Source organism: Apteryx mantelli, chromosome 36 (assembly GCF_036417845.1).
Source record: "Apteryx mantelli isolate bAptMan1 chromosome 36, bAptMan1.hap1, whole genome shotgun sequence".
Classification (NCBI taxonomy): domain Eukaryota; kingdom Metazoa; phylum Chordata; class Aves; order Apterygiformes; family Apterygidae; genus Apteryx; species Apteryx mantelli.
The window spans coordinates 1,200,006-1,218,884 of NC_090013.1; the positions used below are offsets into that span (position 1 = coordinate 1,200,006).

At 56.1% G+C, this 18,879-nt stretch overlaps 2 protein-coding genes across 2 annotated transcripts in view; both read left to right on the forward strand.

The window, feature by feature from the left end:
- The window catches only part of WIZ (WIZ zinc finger), a 49,409-nt gene extending 46,688 nt beyond the window's left edge, over window positions 1–2,721 (forward strand). The window contains 4 exon segments of the mRNA XM_067314731.1: window positions 829–1,269; window positions 2,067–2,271; window positions 2,478–2,502; window positions 2,504–2,721. Coding sequence (XP_067170832.1) covers window positions 829–1,269; window positions 2,067–2,271; window positions 2,478–2,502; window positions 2,504–2,635 — 803 coding nt within the window. The 3' untranslated portion in view covers window positions 2,636–2,721.
- A 2,424-nt stretch (window positions 2,722–5,145) lies between these two features.
- AKAP8L (A-kinase anchoring protein 8 like) lies at window positions 5,146–18,574 on the forward strand. The gene is made up of 13 exons (XM_067314555.1): window positions 5,146–5,224; window positions 7,420–7,452; window positions 8,106–8,346; window positions 10,702–11,170; window positions 11,622–11,745; window positions 11,917–11,972; window positions 12,530–12,566; window positions 14,030–14,138; window positions 14,571–14,712; window positions 15,199–15,304; window positions 15,845–15,975; window positions 16,804–16,899; window positions 17,551–18,574. Exons 1-13 carry the CDS (start codon window positions 5,212–5,214, stop codon window positions 17,965–17,967), a joined length of 1,974 nt encoding a protein of 657 aa, XP_067170656.1. The 5' UTR covers window positions 5,146–5,211; the 3' UTR covers window positions 17,968–18,574.
- Window positions 18,575–18,879: the final 305 nt, after the last annotated feature.

Below are 18,879 nucleotides of genomic sequence, written 5' to 3' on the forward strand. Positions count from 1 at the left end.
GCCCCAGCATCCCCCTTCCACTCAGGAGTGAGCTGCGGAGGGGGGCTGCTCACTCCGGGGGGGCTCCTTGCTCCGGGTGCCTCCTCACTCCAGGGGGCTCCGCAGGGTACCTAGGAGGAGGAGGAGGATGGCATCGGGTTGAAGATGCCGAGCAGAGCAGCCGGCTTGGCCCGGCGTCCCCTCTCCGCTTGGGAATGAGCCATGGAGGGGCCTCCTCGCTCCAGGGGGCTCCTTGCTCCGGGTGCCTCCTTGCTCCAGGTTCCTCCTTGCTCCGGGTGCCTCCATGGGGTGCCGGGGAGGAGGAGGAGAAGGGCAGCATCGGTTTGAAGCTGCCGAGCAGAGCAGCCGGCTTGGCCCGGCGTCCCCTCTCCGCTTGGGAATGAGCCATGGAGGGGCCTTCTCGCTCCGGGTTCCTCCTCGCTCCGGGTACCTCCGCGGGGCACCGAGGAGGAGGAGGAGGAGGAGAAGGAGGGCGGTATCAGCTTGAAGCCACCAAGCGGAGCAGCCGGCTTGGCCCGGCATCCCCTCTCCGCTTGGGAATGAGCCATGGAGGGGCCTCCTCGCTCCGGGTTCCTCCTCGCTCCGGGTACCTCCGCGGGGCACCAGGGAGGAGGAGGAGGAGGAGAAGGAGGGTGACATCGGCTTGAAGCCGCCGAGCGGCCGTCTTCACCCAGCTCCTTGGAGCGTTTCCCCTCTCCCTAAACCCAGCCGAGTCCTGCGCCATCCCACGGGGCGAAAGGGGGAGCGCGGGACGGGGGCAGGGATTCGCATCCGGTGGCTGCGGGTGGCATCGCCGCCGCCGCCGCTCACGGCCCGCCGTGCCCGCAGCGAGCGAAGCCTGCTGCGAGCTGTGCGGCCTCTACTTCGAGAACCGCAAGGCGCTGGCGAGCCACGCGCGCGCCCACCTGCGCCAGTTCGGCGTCACCGAGTGGTGCGTCAACGGCTCGCCCATCGAGACGCTCAGCGAGTGGATCCGCCACCGGCCCCACAAAGCCGGCGCCTACCGCACCTACATCCAGGGCGGCCGGCCCTTCGCCAAGAAGTTCCGCAACGCCGCCCGCGACGCCGACGCCGCCCGCCGCCTCCCCCTCGGCCTGCAGCCCGCCGGCGCCGCCCTGCTCGGCAAAGGGCTGCCGGCGGCGGCGGAGCTGGCGCCCGGAGAAGCCGGCAAGCTGCTGGACGGGGCGAGCGGCGGCGGCGAGCGGCCCTTGGTCACCTCCCCTCTGTCGCTGGTGAAGCTGGAGGAGCATCAGCGGCCCAATATCCACAGTGAGTTGGGAGCAAGCCCGGAAAGGGTGGAAGGAAAAGGGGGAGGTTGGGGGGGAGTCTCCGGTGCCTCCTGTCCTCCGGTGGGGTTCCTGCAAACCAAGATCCCCCCCCAACCCTCCTCGGCGCGATCCGGCTTCCGTCAGCGAGAGGCGAGCGGGGGGCTGCTGCCCTTTTGGGGCCATTTCTTCCCGCCTTCTTCTTCCCCCCCTCTTCCCTTCTTCTTCCTCCCCTCTTCCCTTCTTCTTCCTCCCCTCTTCCCTTCTTCTTCCCCCCTCTTCTTCTTCCCCCCTCTTCTTCTTCCCCCCTTCTCCTTCTTCCCCCCCTTTTCTCTCCTTCTTCCCCCCTTTTCTCTCCTTCTTCCCCCCTTTTTCTCTCCTTCTTCCCCCCTTTTTCTCTCCTTCTTCCCCCCTTTTTCTCTCCTTCTTCCCCCCTTTTTCTCTCCTTCTTCCCCCCTTTTTCTCTCCTTCTTCCCCCCTTTTTCTCTCCTTCTTCCCCCCTTTTTCTCTCCTTCTTCCCCCCTTTTTCTCTCCTTCTTCCCCCCTTTTTCTCTCCTTCTTCCCCCCTTTTTCTCTCCTTCTTCCCCCCTTTTTCTCTCCTTCTTCCCCCCTTTTTCTCTCCTTCTTCCCCCCTTTTTCTCTCCTTCTTCCCCCCTTTTTCTCTCCTTCTTCCCCCCTTTTTCTCTCCTTCTTCCCCCCTTTTTCTCTCCTTCTTTCCCCCTTCTTCTTCTTCCTCCAGGGGGTTCTTGTCCCGTCCCCCTCAACCGCACCCTCAAACCTTCCTCTTTTCCCCCCCGTCAGAGTTCGAGCGGCGGCAAGCGCGGCCCCTGGACGCCTCGCTGCGCCGGGACGCCGACGCGGCCGACCTGCAGCGGAAGCTGGAGGAGCCGCGGCAGGCGCCGCCGCCGCTGCCGCCCCGCGTCCGCCCGGTGCCCTCGCTGGTCCCTCGCCCGCCGCAGACCTCGCTGGTGAAGTTCGTGGGCAACATCTACACCCTCAAGTGCAGGTAGGTCGGCGCCGGCGCCCGCGTGCCCCTCTTTTCTTTTTTTCCGGCTTGGCTCTCCCTACGGAGCCGCCGGCCCGAAGCTTGCCGAGCCGCCTCTTCGCTCAGGGGAGCTCGCGGGTGCCGTCGCGGCGGTGCCCGCGTCCTCCCCGTCGTCATCGTCATCATCGTCATCCCGTTTTTTCCCCCCTCCTCGCTCCCGGCCGCAGGTTCTGCGAGGTGGAATTCCAGGGCCCCCCTCTCCATCCAGGAGGAATGGGTGCGGCACCTGCAGCGCCACATCCTCGACATGAATTTCGCCAAAGCGGACCCGCTGCGGGCCGAGCCGCCGGCCCCCGAGGCGCCCGCCGTGGCCGAGGCGCAGTAGAACGTCGGAAGCACGCGGAGGCGGCCGACGGAGCCGCCCGAGGAGCGCGGGGCGCCGCTTTTTTTGTTTTTTCCCTCCCTTTCCCCTTTCCTCCTCCTCCTCCTCCTCCTCACTCCGAGCCGGGAATCGCGAGGGAATCGCTGCTTTTCGGATCGGAGCAGCTCCGGAGAATCTCCTCGCCACGGCTTTTTCCCCCCTCCTCGTCCCGGCTCCGCCAGCGACCGGGGGGAGACCGGGGAAGCCCCCCTCCAAGCCACAAGCACTACATGGATCAAGCCGAATCCTCCGTGGCCGCCGGAGCTCGGATTGGCGCGCGGAGCCGGCGCCGGGACTCGGAGGCTCCTTTCTCGGAGGGGGAAAGCAGGGGGAGCCGGCGCCGGAACGGAGGCGCCTCCTTCTCCCGTCGGCACCGGTTTAATCCAAAGACTTTTGGGCAGCACGGGATGAGCCGCGGGATTTTGGGAAAAGGGAGGGGAGGATTATTTTTCTTTCCGCTCAGCGGGAAAGGAGAGGCCACGCCGGCTCCGCCGGGCGAGCGCTGCCCTAAGCGTTGGCGTAGATTCGGCTTTGCCGGAGGCGGCGATGAATTTGTAGCTCCCGGAGGCAGCGGAGCCCGTTGTTTTCCAGGTTGCATGTTGCGCCCCGTCTCCCTTTTTCCCATAAAAAAAAAAAGCCGCCGGCGGTTCCCTCCCCGCGCGGTTTTTTTTGTTTAAATAATAAAAAAAAAAACAAAAACGAGGCGCGGGTTCGCGCCCGGCAAGCGGCATCCGCTTCCCGGGGCCGGGAAGGGCGGGAAGAGCCGGGAAACGGCTTCGCCGGCTGCTTTCCCGGCCCGGAGCGGGAGCGCTCGGCCCTCTTTCTCCCTCCCCACGCAGCCCCGCTCACCGTTGCTTTTTATGTCTAGCTGCGTAGCCCTTTTTCCCCCCCTTTTGCCCCGATCCTTGACTTTTTTAACTCTAGTTTTGGGTAGGAATAAAGAGCGTTCGTTTTTATTTGAAGGCCCGAGCTCGGAGCAGAGCTCGGAGGGAAATTTGCCTTTTAACTGTAATTTTTATTTTTTTTTCCACCCCTTCCTCCCCCCCCTTTTTTTTTTTTTTGTTTCCTCGGGGATATTCGGGTTCTCGATGTACCCGGGGATCCGGCCGTTAGATTAAACTCTTCTGGAAACGGAAGCGGCCTCCAGCCGTTTTGAGTTGGGAAGCCGGGATGGGGGGGGGGGGCGCACATGCGTGTGCACACGCAGACACGCGTGGGCACATGGGGGGGATGCGGAGGTGTTTCCCTGTGCACACGCGTGTGCATGGGGCTGCGTGTGGGCGTGTGTTCTCATAGGGGTGCACGTGCACACGTGTGTGCGCACATGCATGCATGGGGGCGCCAGTGCAGAGCTATTACATGTGTGCACACGCGTGTTCATGCGTGTGCTCAGGTGCTCTCACAGGTATGCACATGTGTGCGCACACATTTGCAGCCAGGGATACTAATGCAGACATGTTATATGTGCACACGCATGTGCACACGTTTGCACCCAGGGATACTAATGCAGACATGTTATATGTGCACACGCGTGTACACCCATGTTTGCACCCAGGGATACTAATGCAGACGTTACACGCGTGTGCACGCATGCATGCATGGGGGCTGCAGGTGCCCACGTGTGCGCTCAGGTGCTCTCATGCATGCACATGCCCCCCCCACGTGTGCACACGCGTGGACCCATGCTCATGCATGTGCTCAGGTGCTAACGCCGGGCATTGCGCACACACGCGTGGCTGTGGGGCTGCGTGTGCACGCGTGTGCGCATGGGGATGGTGCAGCCCCGTTGCACGCGCGCGACTCCCCTCCACCACCCCCCCCACGCGCGGGCCCGGCCACGCGGGGGCGCGCACCTGCCCCCTCCCCCCCCCAAACCGGCGCGCGGGTTGGGCGCGCGGGCTCGGGCAGGGGCGGAGCCTCCCCGGGTGCAGCCAATGGCAGCGACGCGGGGGGGCGGGGCGGTGAGTCGTTCCCCTCGTGCGGCGCCGTAGCTTCGCGCTCCCATGAGGTGTGTCCTTCCTGGGGGCCCGTAGAGGGGGAGGGGGCGCCGCTATGGCGCTAGAGTCTCGAGGCGGAGCTGTCACGCCATTGGGCCCGCCCTGTCCCGGCTGGCCAATCAGAGAGCACCGCAGTGATGGCACCGCCTTCTCGTGAGCTGACAATCGTAGCATCCAATCATCGCTCGGCTTCGCCGGGGCCATTGAGGAACGAGCCCACCCTTGGCCAATGAGCAGCCGGCGCCCATTCGATTGCCATCCGCTCCCGCCACTGGGCGCCGGGGCTGCGGCCGATTGGCATCGAGGGCGCCCTATGGAATGTAAGAGAGAAGGTGAGCGACGGCCGCCAGCAGCCAATGGAACGCGCGAGCCCTTGGGCGGCGCAGCCAATGCCGGCGGCGCGGGGGCGGGCGGCGCGGACCACCCGGCCAATGAGGCCGGGGGAGGCGGGGGCGGCGCGGCCAATGGGGTCGGGAGGCGGGGCCGGCGCGCCGCCGTTACCGTCTCGCGCAGGAGGCGGCGGCCGGCAGCGGCGCCGCCATCATGAGCTACTCAGGTGAGGGGCGGCGGGACAAGATGGCGGCGGGTGGGGCGGCCCCGCGGGGGCCCCGGCGCTTCGCTGAGGCGGCGGGGCGGCTCCGGCCGGTGCCGCGGGGCTCGGGCGGGCGCGGCCGGTGCGCGGCTGAGGCGGCGCCGCGGGCCTGGGCGCCGCCTCCGGGGGAAGAAGCGCTGCGGGAGGGGGGCGGCGGCGGTGGGGCCCGGCCTTTCCGCCGCCCCGCAGGCCCGGGTGGGTGTGTTGGTCAGCCGGCCCCGCCGCCGCGGGCACCTGCTCGCCGGGGCTCGAGCTAACGGGTTGATTGCGGGCGGGGCCGTCAGCGGGCTCGGCACGGAGCCGCCCCCCCCCCCCCCCCCCCCCGCGCAGTGCCCGGTTTGGGGGCAGGAGCTGCCCTAAAACCCGCTGCGCCCCGACACTGACACTTCACCTTTCCTTAGCCGTGAGTCTTTCCCAAGCGTTGGCCCAGAACCCCTAAAAATCCACCCAAAAAGCCCCTCACCTTGTCCCAAGCGATCCCAGCAAACCGGGCGCACCCCGAGGCCGAGCGGCGCCGCGACCTTTGCCAGCCCCGAACGACCCCGGCGGCGCCGGGAGCTCCACAGAGAAGCTCCGGTGCCGAGCGACGCTCCCCTGCTGCTCCAAAAACGTGGTATCGCCGTCGTTTGGCTTAATTAGCTTCTCCCCGATTTATCGATTTTTAATCCAGCTGCCTCTGGTCGAGGGGAGCTTCGCGCGAGCGAGCAGGTTGCGTCCGTAACGCTCCTTTCTGACTTAATTCAAGTTCGCAGTGGGTCTGCCGCTTCTCCTCTTATTTTGTACACCCTCATTCGTTCTTTTCCGCTGGCTCTCGGAGCAGCGTCCGGGCTCACCTGTGGAGCGATAAGTAGTAGCGTCCGTAGGGAAGGTGCTCCCTGCCGCGTTTCCTATCGGCTCCGTTTCTCCTCCGAGCGCCTTTTGCCGGAGCCTGACACGCCTAACTGCGAAGGTGAAGAAAAAGAGCCACCTTCCGACAAGGGGAGTTTTCGTTTTGGAAAGGGGGCGGAAAAAAATAGCCATGAATATCTGCAAAGCTAAATCACTTTCCCGAAGGGCGGTAGCGCGTGTTTGGATTCGTAGGAGCGGAAACGATGCACTCCAGCGCCCCGGTTCGCGGGACTTGTTCCCAAACGAGCGTCGGGGTGACGGCGCCTAGACTCCAACTGAAGCGCCCCCGAGTCACGGAGAACGTGGGATGGGAATGCCTTGTCTGTGGCCCCGCGCAGGTGTGGATGCACCGAGATCTTGTCTTTCCGGCCCAGTCTCCGAATCGTTCCAGGAAATTTTTGGCCTCAAAGGGCAGCTGAATGTCAACTCCAGGAGATTCCAGGCTGGTGTGTGAAGGGAACAGCTTAAAACTTTCTCAATGAGTTCCAGCCCCTCTGGAGCGGTTTTGCTTCCGAGGGATGCGAGATCTCCTGCACCTTCCTGGACGTGTTACCCGCACTGGCAAAGCGCTCGGTGCCGGAACTGGTGCGGGTAGTGGCAACGCCGGAAGAGGAGGGCGTGTGCGTTTTGAGCGCCCCAAAAAGTGCCTAGCGTTTTCTGAAGCACTTCGGAAGCCGTCGCTGAAAGTTACGGGAGACAAACGTACTTCGGAAGCGATCGCGGACGCGCGTTCAGTCATGGGTGGGGGCTCGGAGGGATTCGCGTGACAAAAAGCGCCCGGTGGGGGGACGCGAAGCGGAGGCCATGTGTCAGTCGACGGCTGGATTGCGGCACGTCGAGTCTCCGGCGATTCCTTCTTTCCTGGCCAAGGTCAAGCTGTGCGTTTGTCTAGAGCTCGGGTCCCTGGCAAAACGGTTGCGCTTCCCACTGCTTTTCCCGCAGGTGCGGAAATCGTTCTCCCCCTGGATGGCTGTTTGCGGCCATCGATGCCAGGAACTTCATGAAATAAAATGCTGGGGGGGGGGTTTTTTTTGCACGAGCCGGGCAAGGATGTCGCTCTTCTGGCCGCGCGTCCTGCTTGTCATTGCTGGGGCGACGTTACGGCCTGTTCTGTCCGACTGTTTGGCGTGACCCTCTTGGACTGCAGAGGGTGTTGCTGACTTCGGATGCTGGGTAGCAGAGGACTCTCTTCAGCCGCAAACGTTGGGATTGCGCTAAACTCGGCTCTGACTGCTTTTTCTTTTTTTTTTTTTTTTTTGGTCTCTTTCTAGGTTACGGAGACTGGAACTCTGGGACGAACCGAGGCAAGTACATTAAAAACTCGAGTAATTTTCCGTCGGATTGATTTATTAGCTTCCACATCCCGGCTCCCGTGAGTTTCCTGAGCCCCAGGGAGACGTGCCGAGGTCGGTGACGAACCAGCCGTGTCTCTGATGCGGCGTGGAGGCTGCGCGGCCTCTCGCTATTCTGCTCCTGCAACTAACTCACTCTTATTTTAAAAACCGTTTTGTTGGAGTGAATTGGTGCTTCTCGGCCTCCTGAAATTCAAAAAAAGCTTAAAATTTTCCAGAGTTGTTTAATCTTTGTGGCAGAGTGGGAAAGGACTGATTAGCTGATGAGTCTCGTGTGACGGGACCGGCTCCTAGTTTTATTGCAGTAAGAAGGGCGGTGGAGATTCGGTCCGAGGGTTTGTTTGGATGCGGGTATGCTTTGGCAGAGAGAAACCTATAGGTCCTTGCTGTGTTTTATAGGATTTATACAAGCAAATTGTTCTCTTAAACCTTTGTGGTCGCCACAGTTAAAAATTGGCAGGTCGCTTAAACAGAACTTTGCGCTTGTTTTAATTCCCCTTGCTGTGACGACCGCTTGGGGCAGGGAGATTTTTGCCTCTGAATTCACATCCGAACGTTCTCTAAGCCCTATAACAGGAAATAAGAATGGCTCTTTTTCATTCCAGGCTATGAGGGATACAATTACGGCTATGGATATGGTCAGGATAACTCGGGCAGTTACGGATACGGCATGGCAGCTTCCAACTCCTGGGAAATGGCCAACTCGGATGTTGACATGAACCCCGACGCCTCCGGTGGCGGCAACGCCGACGCCGTTATAGCAAAAATGAACCAGCGCTTAGACATGGTGTCGCACCTAGATACGGACACGATGCAAGGAGGACACTACGGCTCGGGTGGAGACAGGTGAGTGCGGAGCGTGAGGAGACTCGGTAACGGCCACGCTGGAGTCGTTGCCACTCGTTTTTTCTTGGCCAGCCTTGTTTTTTTGGCCTTTTCCTGTATTCTGACTCAGCTGAGCATCCGGAATCGGCTCAGCTGCCCCCTTTTCCTCCGCTTTAACTGTACAATATGAATTTACACCATGTCTTGAGCGATGTCTTGCGAAAAAATCCAACTTCAGTACTTAGAGCGCAGCGTTTCCATCCGTGGCTGAAATTATTTGGCCGCCTTCGGTAAAATAACAGTAATAAGGAATCGTTTTTGCCTGTTCTCGGGAGCTTGCTGATGTACTTGACTTCCAGAGCAGCGTTAAGGAAAATAAGGAGCTACTTCGTATTTGATCTGAGTTTAAATTATTAGTTTAGATTTAGAGACTGACTGCTGCCGCTTAAACGCCTTTTTTGTAGCCAGCGTCATAGTAAATTTCTGGATTTACAACGCAGTTTACTCCTTGCTGATCTTTATTAATATTTCAGTACTAATAAACAGCCCCAAAGACTTCCTATGTATTAACTTCCGCTGTGAGTTTTTAGCCAGGACTTGATATTTCTGCAGGGTAGCTATTTAGTCCATTTTTTCCCCCTAAATCTTAGGCAAATAAAATACCACGGTGCGTTGTCCAAAGTAAAGTTCAGGAATAAATACTAGTCAGGCGCAACGTACCGATGTGACCGTTTCCTCCTCCATTCCTGCGCGTGCGGAGCAGCAAGTTGGCAAAGCGTTCGCAGAGCTGCGCGTCTCTACTACTAATTAAACTATTACTAATTGTTTTGGCGGGTTGCTCGTTTTAACGGCGCTCAGCGCACGGTATTTCTAGAAAGGGGCTGTTAAACTCTTCCCCCGGCTTCCTGCCTCTTTGAACCCAATTTGGGGCTTCCCGGCTCTGCCGCTTTAGCTCGCGGGTGGCTCGGAGCTGGCGGTTGGCCGCTCGTGGGCGCGATGCTGCCCGCTACGTGCGTTTCTACTGATAGTTGGTGTTGCTGGGCCGGATGGGAGCGGAATAGCAGCTTTGCCTCTATGAAAAGGCAAGAAGCCCCAAAATTCCCGCTCCGCGCAGGAAATGATTAAAACCGCCACAAAAGAAAGTACATAATTTGGAGAACGTCAGCTCCGTTTTCTAGTAGAATAAAGGCGCTGCTCAACCTCTCAGCTGCTCGGGCTTATTTGCAACTGGACACCGGTCCCTTTGCCTTGGTGACGGACTTTGTAGCCTGAATGATTCTTCCTGTATTGAGTTGGGGTGATTTTCTTCCGACCTTGGATTCGGGGTGCCATCTTCTCCCCAGCTGGCTTCCTACCTATTGCCTCGCTCTCGAGGCCTCACCCGAAAACCCGACGGGGGACGGCGCAGCGCTCCGGCATTGCCTTCTTGCGCAACGCGGAGCTGAGCGCCGGGGTGGGTGCGGGGTTTCTTCCCGGCTCGGCTCCGCGGTCAAAGCAGAGCGCCGTGGCGAAGCCCGCGACTCTTCCGGTGCAAAGTACGTGCCGCAGTCGCTTGCTGAGGAACGTAAGGCTAAATAAAAATCCTCCGCAGCCTTCTTCCCCAGAGGGAAAAAGGAAAAACTTGATTAAAAACCATCCCAACCATTTATTTATGTTGGCTTTTCCACCCAGAAGAAGTTTCTTAGAGGACGCTTGTGCCTGCAGGAGTGGGAAAACAGGGTCTGTGACCGTAAGTCTTTGATAGCGCCAAGATAGTCCTTAAGCAGATGAGGGCCAAACCGCCCTGTTCTTGGAAGTATTTCTGGACAGAGCTGGGGAGGAAGTGGAACTCGCCGCGTGGCCAAGTCTTCGTTTCACTTCAGCTTCTCCCAACGCTCCGTTTGAAGCGGATGCCTGGGAAAGGGGGGCGAACGCTTTCAAACGATCCGTGTCCCTGCGCGTCTCAACCGATGAAGGAGCTTTTGCTCAGCTTGGTGACTCCCTGGCGTATTAAACGGGGCGTATCGCGGTAATTCTCCAAGAAACGCGTGGTTTGAGGGGCTCCCTGGTGGCAGGTGTATCTTTAGTTTTCCCGTCTCCGAAGATCTCCAGTCCTTCTGCCGTGTACGGAGGTAGAACCGAATCCTTGCAGCTCCGTCGCCACTAAGCGCCCTTCCGCTGGCCCGTGCCCCGTCCTGACCCCCCATCCCACGCGATAGGGGAAAAACTCCCATGTTGAGTGCAACATCTAGTGATTTTTTTTTAAAAAAAGAAAATAGAAACGGTTCTGTTTTGGAGGGATTTGTTTGCTTAACCTCTGCTGCCGTTTCTCGGCAGGCTCTAACGCGGTGCCCGATGCGCTCACTGACCCGATCGCTTGCTGTGCCGCTCTTGCAGGTACGATTCCTACGAGTCCTACGACTCGAGGTCTTCGCTGAACGACCGTGATCTGTACAGATCCGGCTACGATTACGGCGAGGCCGAACACGACAACGACAACGCTTACGAAGGCCACTACGACAACTTCTACGGGAACCGCAGGGACCAGTACCAGAACCGAGCGCGGGACAACTTTGGCCAGCGGGGTCAGAACTGGGCCAGAGACGGGCGCAATAACAGACCCATGGCGTCTTCGTACTCCGGGCGCATGGGCGGACAGTGGAACGAGCCGCCGCAGTCGATGGGAGGCCGGGGCCTCGGCCCCCACGGCTCCTCTAGGCTCCCGTCCCTCTTCTCCCACAACATTATCCCCGAACTCAACATGTTCCAGGGAATGCGAGGTTTCTCTGGAAACATGCGCTTCGGAGGAGGCATGATGAAACAACGAATGAGGAGGAACTGGAAAATATGGGACTCGGATTTTAAAGTAAGTGCTCGGGCAGTACCCTCGCACCCGTTTAGCTTGAATAGACGCTCAGCGTTTCCCAACAGACCCGCGTGTCCAGCCGCAAAGGACGCGCTGGGAAGCGGTAGTACATAGTTCTGTTCGTTATTAGCTTGGCATCGTGGTGTGTTTTCTCCCAAGCAGACCGAGGAGGCCACGCTCGGTCGCAGAGCGGTATTCGTATGTGGGATGTTTTAATCAAAAAACCCTTATTTTTTTTTTAAAGGTAGGAAAATATTGCAGTCTTCTGTGGTGCAATGTGGTATTTTATAGGGCAGAAGTGGTGGTACTGTCTTGCGTGACCAGCTTTGCCTATCAGAAACGTACCTGTGTGTGCAAACGAGCGTCTAGAAATCGCGCAAATGAGCAGCTGCTGGCTGGAGGGGGGGCGTCTGCCGCTATTGCGAGGATTAACCTTCCTCTTCCCTCGCAGCTGCAGAAGAAGAAAATCAAAAAGGACCCCACCGCGAAGAAGCGAAAGCAAACAAACAGCTCGGATGAACCTGACAGCAAGGCGGCGAAAACCGACGGCTCCGATAACTCGGATTCTGACAACGGTAAGCGCGGGGCTGCTCCGCGACCGCGTCCCTGGTGATAGAAACCCGCCGGTCGTTACTTCTGGCGGAGTCGTCTCGCTTTGTTGCGAGCGTGGCGCGGCGATAAATCTGCTAGTGTTGATCTCGGCCGGATTACCGCCCTTCTTGTGCTGACTGTGCCCTTCCTTTCAGAGGAGGGAACCGAAGGAGAATCGGGAGAAAAAGAGGAGAAAGAGGGCTCCAGAGGTGTAAGTGACTCCCGAAAACTTGCGCTTTCTCGCGGCTACGCTGTAGTTCTGCTTGGAGGTGGAGCAGTGCTGGAGCTAGTCAGGAGGCAAAGCCTCGATGAGGGGGGGTGGATGGCAGCAAAATATTCCGTTGAGGGAAGTGTGGACATTACGGGGGCTTCCTGACTACACCCGTCAGGCGCAATATTCAGGTGTCACTGCAAGGCACCCAAACTGTACAGCGTTTAAAAACACTGTAAGATACCCACGTCCAAAGAGCTCTAAGTGGCGAGGAAAAACGAATCAAAATGGCCGCGTCGGAAAGACGCAACGGAGGGAACCGAAGCGTGGGATTATGTCGCCTCTCTCTATATGGCGGCTGGAGGGTTTGGTTCCGATGGCAACGTTGGCACCGGAGATGGCTCCTACCGCCGCTCTTCCGTGCGGCAGTACGAGCCTCTGGGGAGGGGTTGAGAAGCAGCATGCCGGTGAAGATGTCCAACTAGCTCCAGGCGCTCGTTTTCTAGAGGCTCGCGCGTGACTCGAGATGGTCTTAACTTACCGCCGTTGCGTTTCAGGAGGGGGAAGATGAAGAAGGAAAAGATTCGGAGAAAGGTGAGTTGGTGTGCTTGCGTGTGACAGCTCGCAGAAAAGAGAGCAGAGGGCTTGTTCGCGCTCCGAAGCTCTGCACGGAGCATAACCCGCCTCCAGTTGAGCACTCTGACATGGCCAGAAGAGATCGAACGGTTAAATCTGACACCGAGGGTTCCTCGATCCTTATCGAATCCACTTGCCTTGTGGCTTCGCTGTCCTCTTCTGGCTTGTTGTGCCTCAGAGACCTGAGTTAGCTGCCACACCTCCATGTCAAAGGGCACTTTGGCTTCTGCGCATGCCCTAAAGTCCCCTGGGGACGCTGGTCTGGTGCTGTGCTGGGTATCGGAGGTGGGACACTACAAGCGAGCACAGGCAGGACTGGGCCAAGCTCTCGGCTGGTGCCGGCAAGTAGTTGCGAGGCTCAGGTGGGAGCCGCGTCGCCGTAGCCAGTGGAGAAAGACGGGGCCCTTCTGGGGCACGACTGAGCTGCTCCGCAGGATGAGACCCGTCAGATCTGCCCCGACTGAGGATGGGGACTAGCTCCGCCGTAGTGTTTGCGTTCAGTTGGGTGAATCCCGTCCTTTGTGTCTGCTCAGGGATAAGGAAAGGCTGTAAAAGTCCTGCTAGGGAGGAGCTGGATCCCTTGGTCAAGGTAGGTTGGCCCTTTGGTGAAGCTACTAGCCTGGGGCTTCAGGGAACCGGATTCATTTGCCTGCTGTGCCGCGGACTTGATTTTTGGGGGTAAGTTGTGCAGCCTGGGCCCGTCTGCCTGTTACAGTGCTCGGACAGCACGGGGCTAGTCGCCAAAACGCTGTGATACCCCGGGACAGCTTAGAGCAGCAGGTAGGGAGAAGGTCCTTAGAGAAGGGCTGCAAAGAGACCAGCCCGCACGACGCGTAGTGAGTCGTTGCTGCCCGTCACGCTGATGGGAGCGTGAATTTAAGCCTGCACGCGTGCCGGGGCAGGCGGCCAGAGAAGCTGCTTCTCCGCCTTGAAAATAATGGCGGTGTAAACTCGTTCCCCTTATCCGAGCTTTCTTAATTCGTTGCCGGTTTTTATTTTGAGGCCGAGCAGCTCAGAGTGGGCATGTCTTAAAATCAAGCCTGTAACTAATTAACTTAGAACCTTATAAAACCAGAATAGTAAACAGAAATTAAAAGAAAGGTCTGGGAAACCACATTCGATGCATTTTTCTCCTGTGGTCCCACCATCTTTCCCCCCCCCTAGTTGTCCCAACGCAGCTTTTTCTGGAAAGCTGAGCCAGGGATGGATGGCGCCGCCGTAGAAATCGGAGGCAAATCTTTAATTGGCCAGCAGGAGGCACTGCAAGGGAGCAGCTTCTGCTGTTGCTTCTTGAATCTGCGGTATTTCTAGATTGTGCGGGTTGGTCAGGCTGCCTACTAAAACTTGTTTAGGGAAATTCTCTTTGATCAGGTGGTGGCCTCAAGTAGTGCCCTGAAATACAACCTGCTTTAAACACTTAGGTGCTTTAACAATTCAAGAAGAGATCAGTCAAATCAAACGCAAATTGCAGGCGGGCAAGAAAACTCAAGAGCGGCAAAAGAAGAGGCATCGGGATCGCATGGTAGAAAGGTAATGTCTCCCTTTTTTTTAAGTGATGATGCATGCTTCCTCCTCTGGGAGGACGATGGTAGCCACAGCCTGGGCCCTTCTTTTTGTTCCCGGTTGTCCTGCTGCTCTGTCTATTCCTTGGATGAGTTGCTGTGCTCTCCTGTCAATCCTGACTGTAATGTTTGATGTGCTGTCATGGAGGCTAGTCTTGGAAGTCCGTTTGCATCTGTCCATCCTTAAAAGAAGAGGTAGATAAAGATGGGAAAGTCTCTAGGAAGTATCCCACAACTGCTTAAAGGGTTGGAGACCTCCGAGTAGTGGTTTATCTGTCACCCCTTAACTGTAGACCAAAGGAGTAGATCTAGTGAGCAGGAAAGTGGTACCCTGTAGAGCAGGGAGCTGGAATGGATTGGTTTGAAAATCGCGTCCGTTCACATCCAGCTGTCTCGACAGGATCCAGTTTGTGTGTTCGTTATGCAAATACCGGACCTTCTACGACGACGAGATGAACAGTCACCTGGAGAGCAAATTCCATAAGGAACACTTCAAGTTTGTTGGGACCAAACTGCCTCAACAAACAGCTGACTTCCTCCAGGTGGGCGTCTTGGCGAAGTTTCTGTCCTCTAGATTGTTGCAGTGCAGTCTTAGTTGATAAGACCTTTATTTAAGAGCTCCTTTCTCTTACTTTTATTTCTCCATTTATTTATGGAGCTGCTGTAAAGCCCCTGAACTGCCCCTCCAAATAACTGGATGGGAAACTACTAGAAAAGGTGGAGTAAAGTTGGGTACTGAAGCATCAGAGCTGCTCTTCCAGCTCTGTTGTAGCTGCCCTCTTCCTTCCAAGGTTGCTTAACCTCTGTGGTCTTACTGGTCGTAATGGCAGGAAATAGAGACTATTTGCCTGCCGTAGACTTTGTGCCTGGGACGGGTGGCTTAAGCGCTCAAAGGAGTGGCAGCGTTTCCCGTGATAAAATGCACATGGGGCTTTGCAGGACTTTCAGGTGCATCTCTCTAGTGTGTCCACACTGAGCGTGGAAGCGGGGGGAAAAAAAAGGTTCACAACAAATCTTCTGCCACGCAGGAATACGTTGCTAACAAAACTAGGAAAACCGAAGAGCGCCGTAAAGCGATTGAAGACATTAACGCAGTCATTCAACAGATCTATAGGGACCAAGATCTTACGCAAGGTAAGAGCTGCTACCCCGGTACGAGGAAGACGGTTCTTTTGTAACGTGTGATGGCTGCCTGGTCAAAAAAAGTTCCACTGCGCGAACGGTATAAACGGAAGGAGGTGAGCCTGCAGGAACCCGCTGGGGCGTTGCTGAAGAGGGAAAACCTCACGTATATTCGAGTGCGCCATCAGCCGCTTCAGGTTATTCCCCGGCTTTGTTGAAGCTACCTAGATGATTAGCTGACTGAAGAGACTTTTTTTTTTCCTTCTTTTTTTTTTTTTTTGCATAGCCGCAGTGCTGATGCAGCTGCAGCTTGCAATTGCTCATCTTTGCAGCGCGCAGCCAGGCTTGTATCTGGGCCACCAGCGTCGCGTTAACCTGTCTGCCTATAACGCGCGTTTCCCTTGGCTCCTGTCCTGCGCCCTGCGAAAACCGTTTTTGATGCAGGCGGAAGAGTCGAAGATGAGTTTGTTGTTAACGCAGGCTGCGCTAAACTCCGCAGCGCGGTTCCCTGAATTACGTTCCAGTTAATGCCGCTCTTATCTTCCTTTTCAGATGTTGGCATGGAGCATTTTATTAAGAAGGTTGAGGCTGCTCACTGTGCTGCTTGTGACCTCTTCATCCCGATGCAGTACGGCATCATCCAGAAACACCTGAAGTCCCTTGACCACAACCACAACCGCAGGGTGAGTACGCAGCCTGGCAGCGCTCTGCCTGGCTGAACGAATGCGCGCAACCTTCTCCCTACGATGGGAATCCCGTTTCCGCGGTTTTGTAGGATTCAGCCGTGCAGAAGCTGGCCAGTAAGGGGTCAGCAGGATTTGAGCGACTTCAGCAAAGCCTCTACCGCTCGTCCCAATCCGAAAATCTCGTGTCTCTTACGCTGTTCCTTGCAAAAGCTGTGTCCTAATAGTCTGGCTTTCCCTCTTGCAACAAAATCATCTTCTATGTACAGATAAGCTTTACTACAGTCGAGTGATCCAAGCTGATGGCTGTCTGTTGTTCAATCACCTAGAGGCAGCAGCTCTTTTTGGTTATAAAGTACACGTGTTGGCATTTAGATCTTATTGACGCGTTGCTGTGGCAACATTGAGCAGACTGTGTTACCATCTGTGGTACCGTTCAGCTGTTCTTTGGGGCTTACATGTCAACACAATCAGAGCCTACAAGCTGCCTTTAAATTTCGGTGCCCAGAGACTGAAAGATGAAACAATCGCGTTTGTGGAACTGGGTAAACCAAACCACGTGCCCCTGCCAGGCTGTTGTTCACCTCTCCAAAGCTTTGCACATCCAGCACAGAATCCAATAATGTGTAGAAGACTGCAGACTTCTTAAAAGTGAAGAACTTCTTAAATTCTCAAATATCTTGCTACTCACCTGAGTGCCTAAGTGTGCTCTGTGCAGGTGCCACTGTAGCCTGTCTTCAGCTGTTGAGACACATGGCTCTAATTACTGGACTGGTAAGTTAATTCAGGACAAGTATCTAAGTGTGCTTCTTTCATACTCCCGTATAGGCCATGATGGAGCAGTCCAAGAAGTCGTCACTAGTAGTTGCAAGAAGTATTCTCAACAACAAATTAATCAGTAAGAAACTGGAGCGCTACCTGAAGGTAGGTGTCCGCAGAGCAGCTTGGTGTTGGGTCGAGCGGGTTGCAGCGCTAGGTGCTCTTAACTACAGTGGTCGTTAGCTGAACCTCAAGGCAACTTGTAATGTTTCAGTAACACGTTGGGTTCCTGGTTGCTGTCGAGTTTTTCATCATCGGGTCCCTACAGTGTCAGGTGACTTCATCTGTCATCTCCTGTCCCATGTGTTACTCCTAATCCTGAGTGAGCAGGATGAACAAAGCCTCCAGATTAAAGGAGGGAGGTTTGGCTAGAGACCCTGACCCCTGTCTTGTGCTGTAGCAGTCGCTGTTAATATCAGCATCCGCTTCCCAGAGCTGCTCACTTGACTGCTTTTGGTGCCAAAGCAGGAGGCCACCGTGAGCGGGTTGGCAAGAATTGGATTGATTATTTGCCGTGTTTGACGCACGTACGTAGGCAGAGCTTGGCCTGCGGTTGCCAGCATTCGAAAGGACCATCGAACTCCTGGGTTTGGTACTGCTGTGTCCTGGCCTGCTGAGTAGCGATGAAACTAAACTTCTTGAGAGGGTTTGCAGGTAGCTGGCATGTCCCTAGTGTGAATTCCTCAAGCGCGAGGATGTGAAGCTAGCAGCAACTCGAGACGGACTCGGCGACCAAATGTTTGTCTTCTCTTGCAGGGTGAGAATCCCTTCACAGATGACCCAGAAGAAAAAGAGGAGCATGAGGAAGGAGAAGGGGGAGCCAGTGGAAATGCGGAGGAAGGTACAGCTGAAGGGGCCGATGAAAACAAGGATGACGAAGAAAATCAAGAGGAAGAAAACCTGGATGATGAAAACAAGGATCGTGAAGAGAACCCAGAAGCGGAAGGAGCTGAAAATGAGGGGGAGCAAGAGGAGACAGGGACAGAGACAGAGGTAGAAGCACAGCCAGAAGCACAAACACCAGCGGAGCTGGATGCAGAAGACACAGAGGAGCAGACTTCGCAAGATGCAGAGGAATCTCTCCCCGAGGAAGAGGAGCAGCAGCTGGTAGAAGGCGAAGAGGAAGAAAGCCAAGAAGCAGCTGCCGCACAAGAGGATGAGGAGGCCGAGTAAACTCTGGGGAAGTTGATGTGTATAAGACCTGACATCCATATTTTGGTTTTTGTTTTGTTTTTTAACATAACTGTACCTGTGAATTTCATAGCACATGTTTTGGGTTATCATTCTACTAAACTCACGTAGGCAGCGGAAGCCTTTACTGTAAAGTGATTTTTGGAAAATAGATTTTTTTTTTTAAACACACCAAATCTTCATTTTTTAGTAGCTAGGTTTTGTGCGGTCTCTGTTTTTTTTAGATGGCTTTGTACTAGGAGAATTTCCTTTCGAGCATGTGTACAAACCAGTGCTACATCACAATCTGGCAAATTAAACCTCACCTCTTCCCCGTGAAACTTTTATATATTTAACAAAGATGTGGTTTGTCCCCTTAGCCTGTTTGTCTGGAAACATTCGGAGTTCAGTTCTGGGGTTTTAACTTCTGCAGTGTTCGCTGTAAGGTTCTGCCTAATTTCCATGTGCCTGTACTGCTCCTCCCCATGTTTCGCTCTTTCGTTTACCGCGGAGCAAAACTAAGTGGTGTCAACGTTGTGTTGTTTGTAAAATGCTTTCATTCAAAGGTGAATGTTTTGGTGGGCGGAGATAAAGGACTACCTTGAGCTTACCCATGCCTGCGCCTTAATTTCTGAAAGCGGAGGTGAGTAGCAAGTGGCCTGGGAAAGGCTTGTAAAAGGCGGAAGCTTAGGACCGACGTAGGAATGCTGCATTTCCACGCTGCGGTTCATTTTTTGGGGGGTTCAGCTCAGCTTTCCCTTCTTCAGCGCTGCAGTTCTTCACCCTGTAGACGAAGCTAATTTACTCTCCTGCGAATTAACAGTTAAAGCTGTCATCGGCTAAGCATCACCTGAAGTACGGACTCGTTCTTGAGGGAGAGGTAGAAAGTTTGTTTCTGTGACGCTTCAGGGCTTA

Bases quoted from the DNA above. Each gene is read 5' to 3' on its own strand.
- AKAP8L (XM_067314555.1), top strand. The intron at 7,453-8,105 runs GCAAGTACATTA...TTTTCATTCCAG, and splicing joins GAACTCTGGGACGAACCGAG to GCTATGAGGGATACAATTAC. The intron at 14,713-15,198 runs GTGGGCGTCTTG...TCTGCCACGCAG, and splicing joins AAACAGCTGACTTCCTCCAG to GAATACGTTGCTAACAAAAC.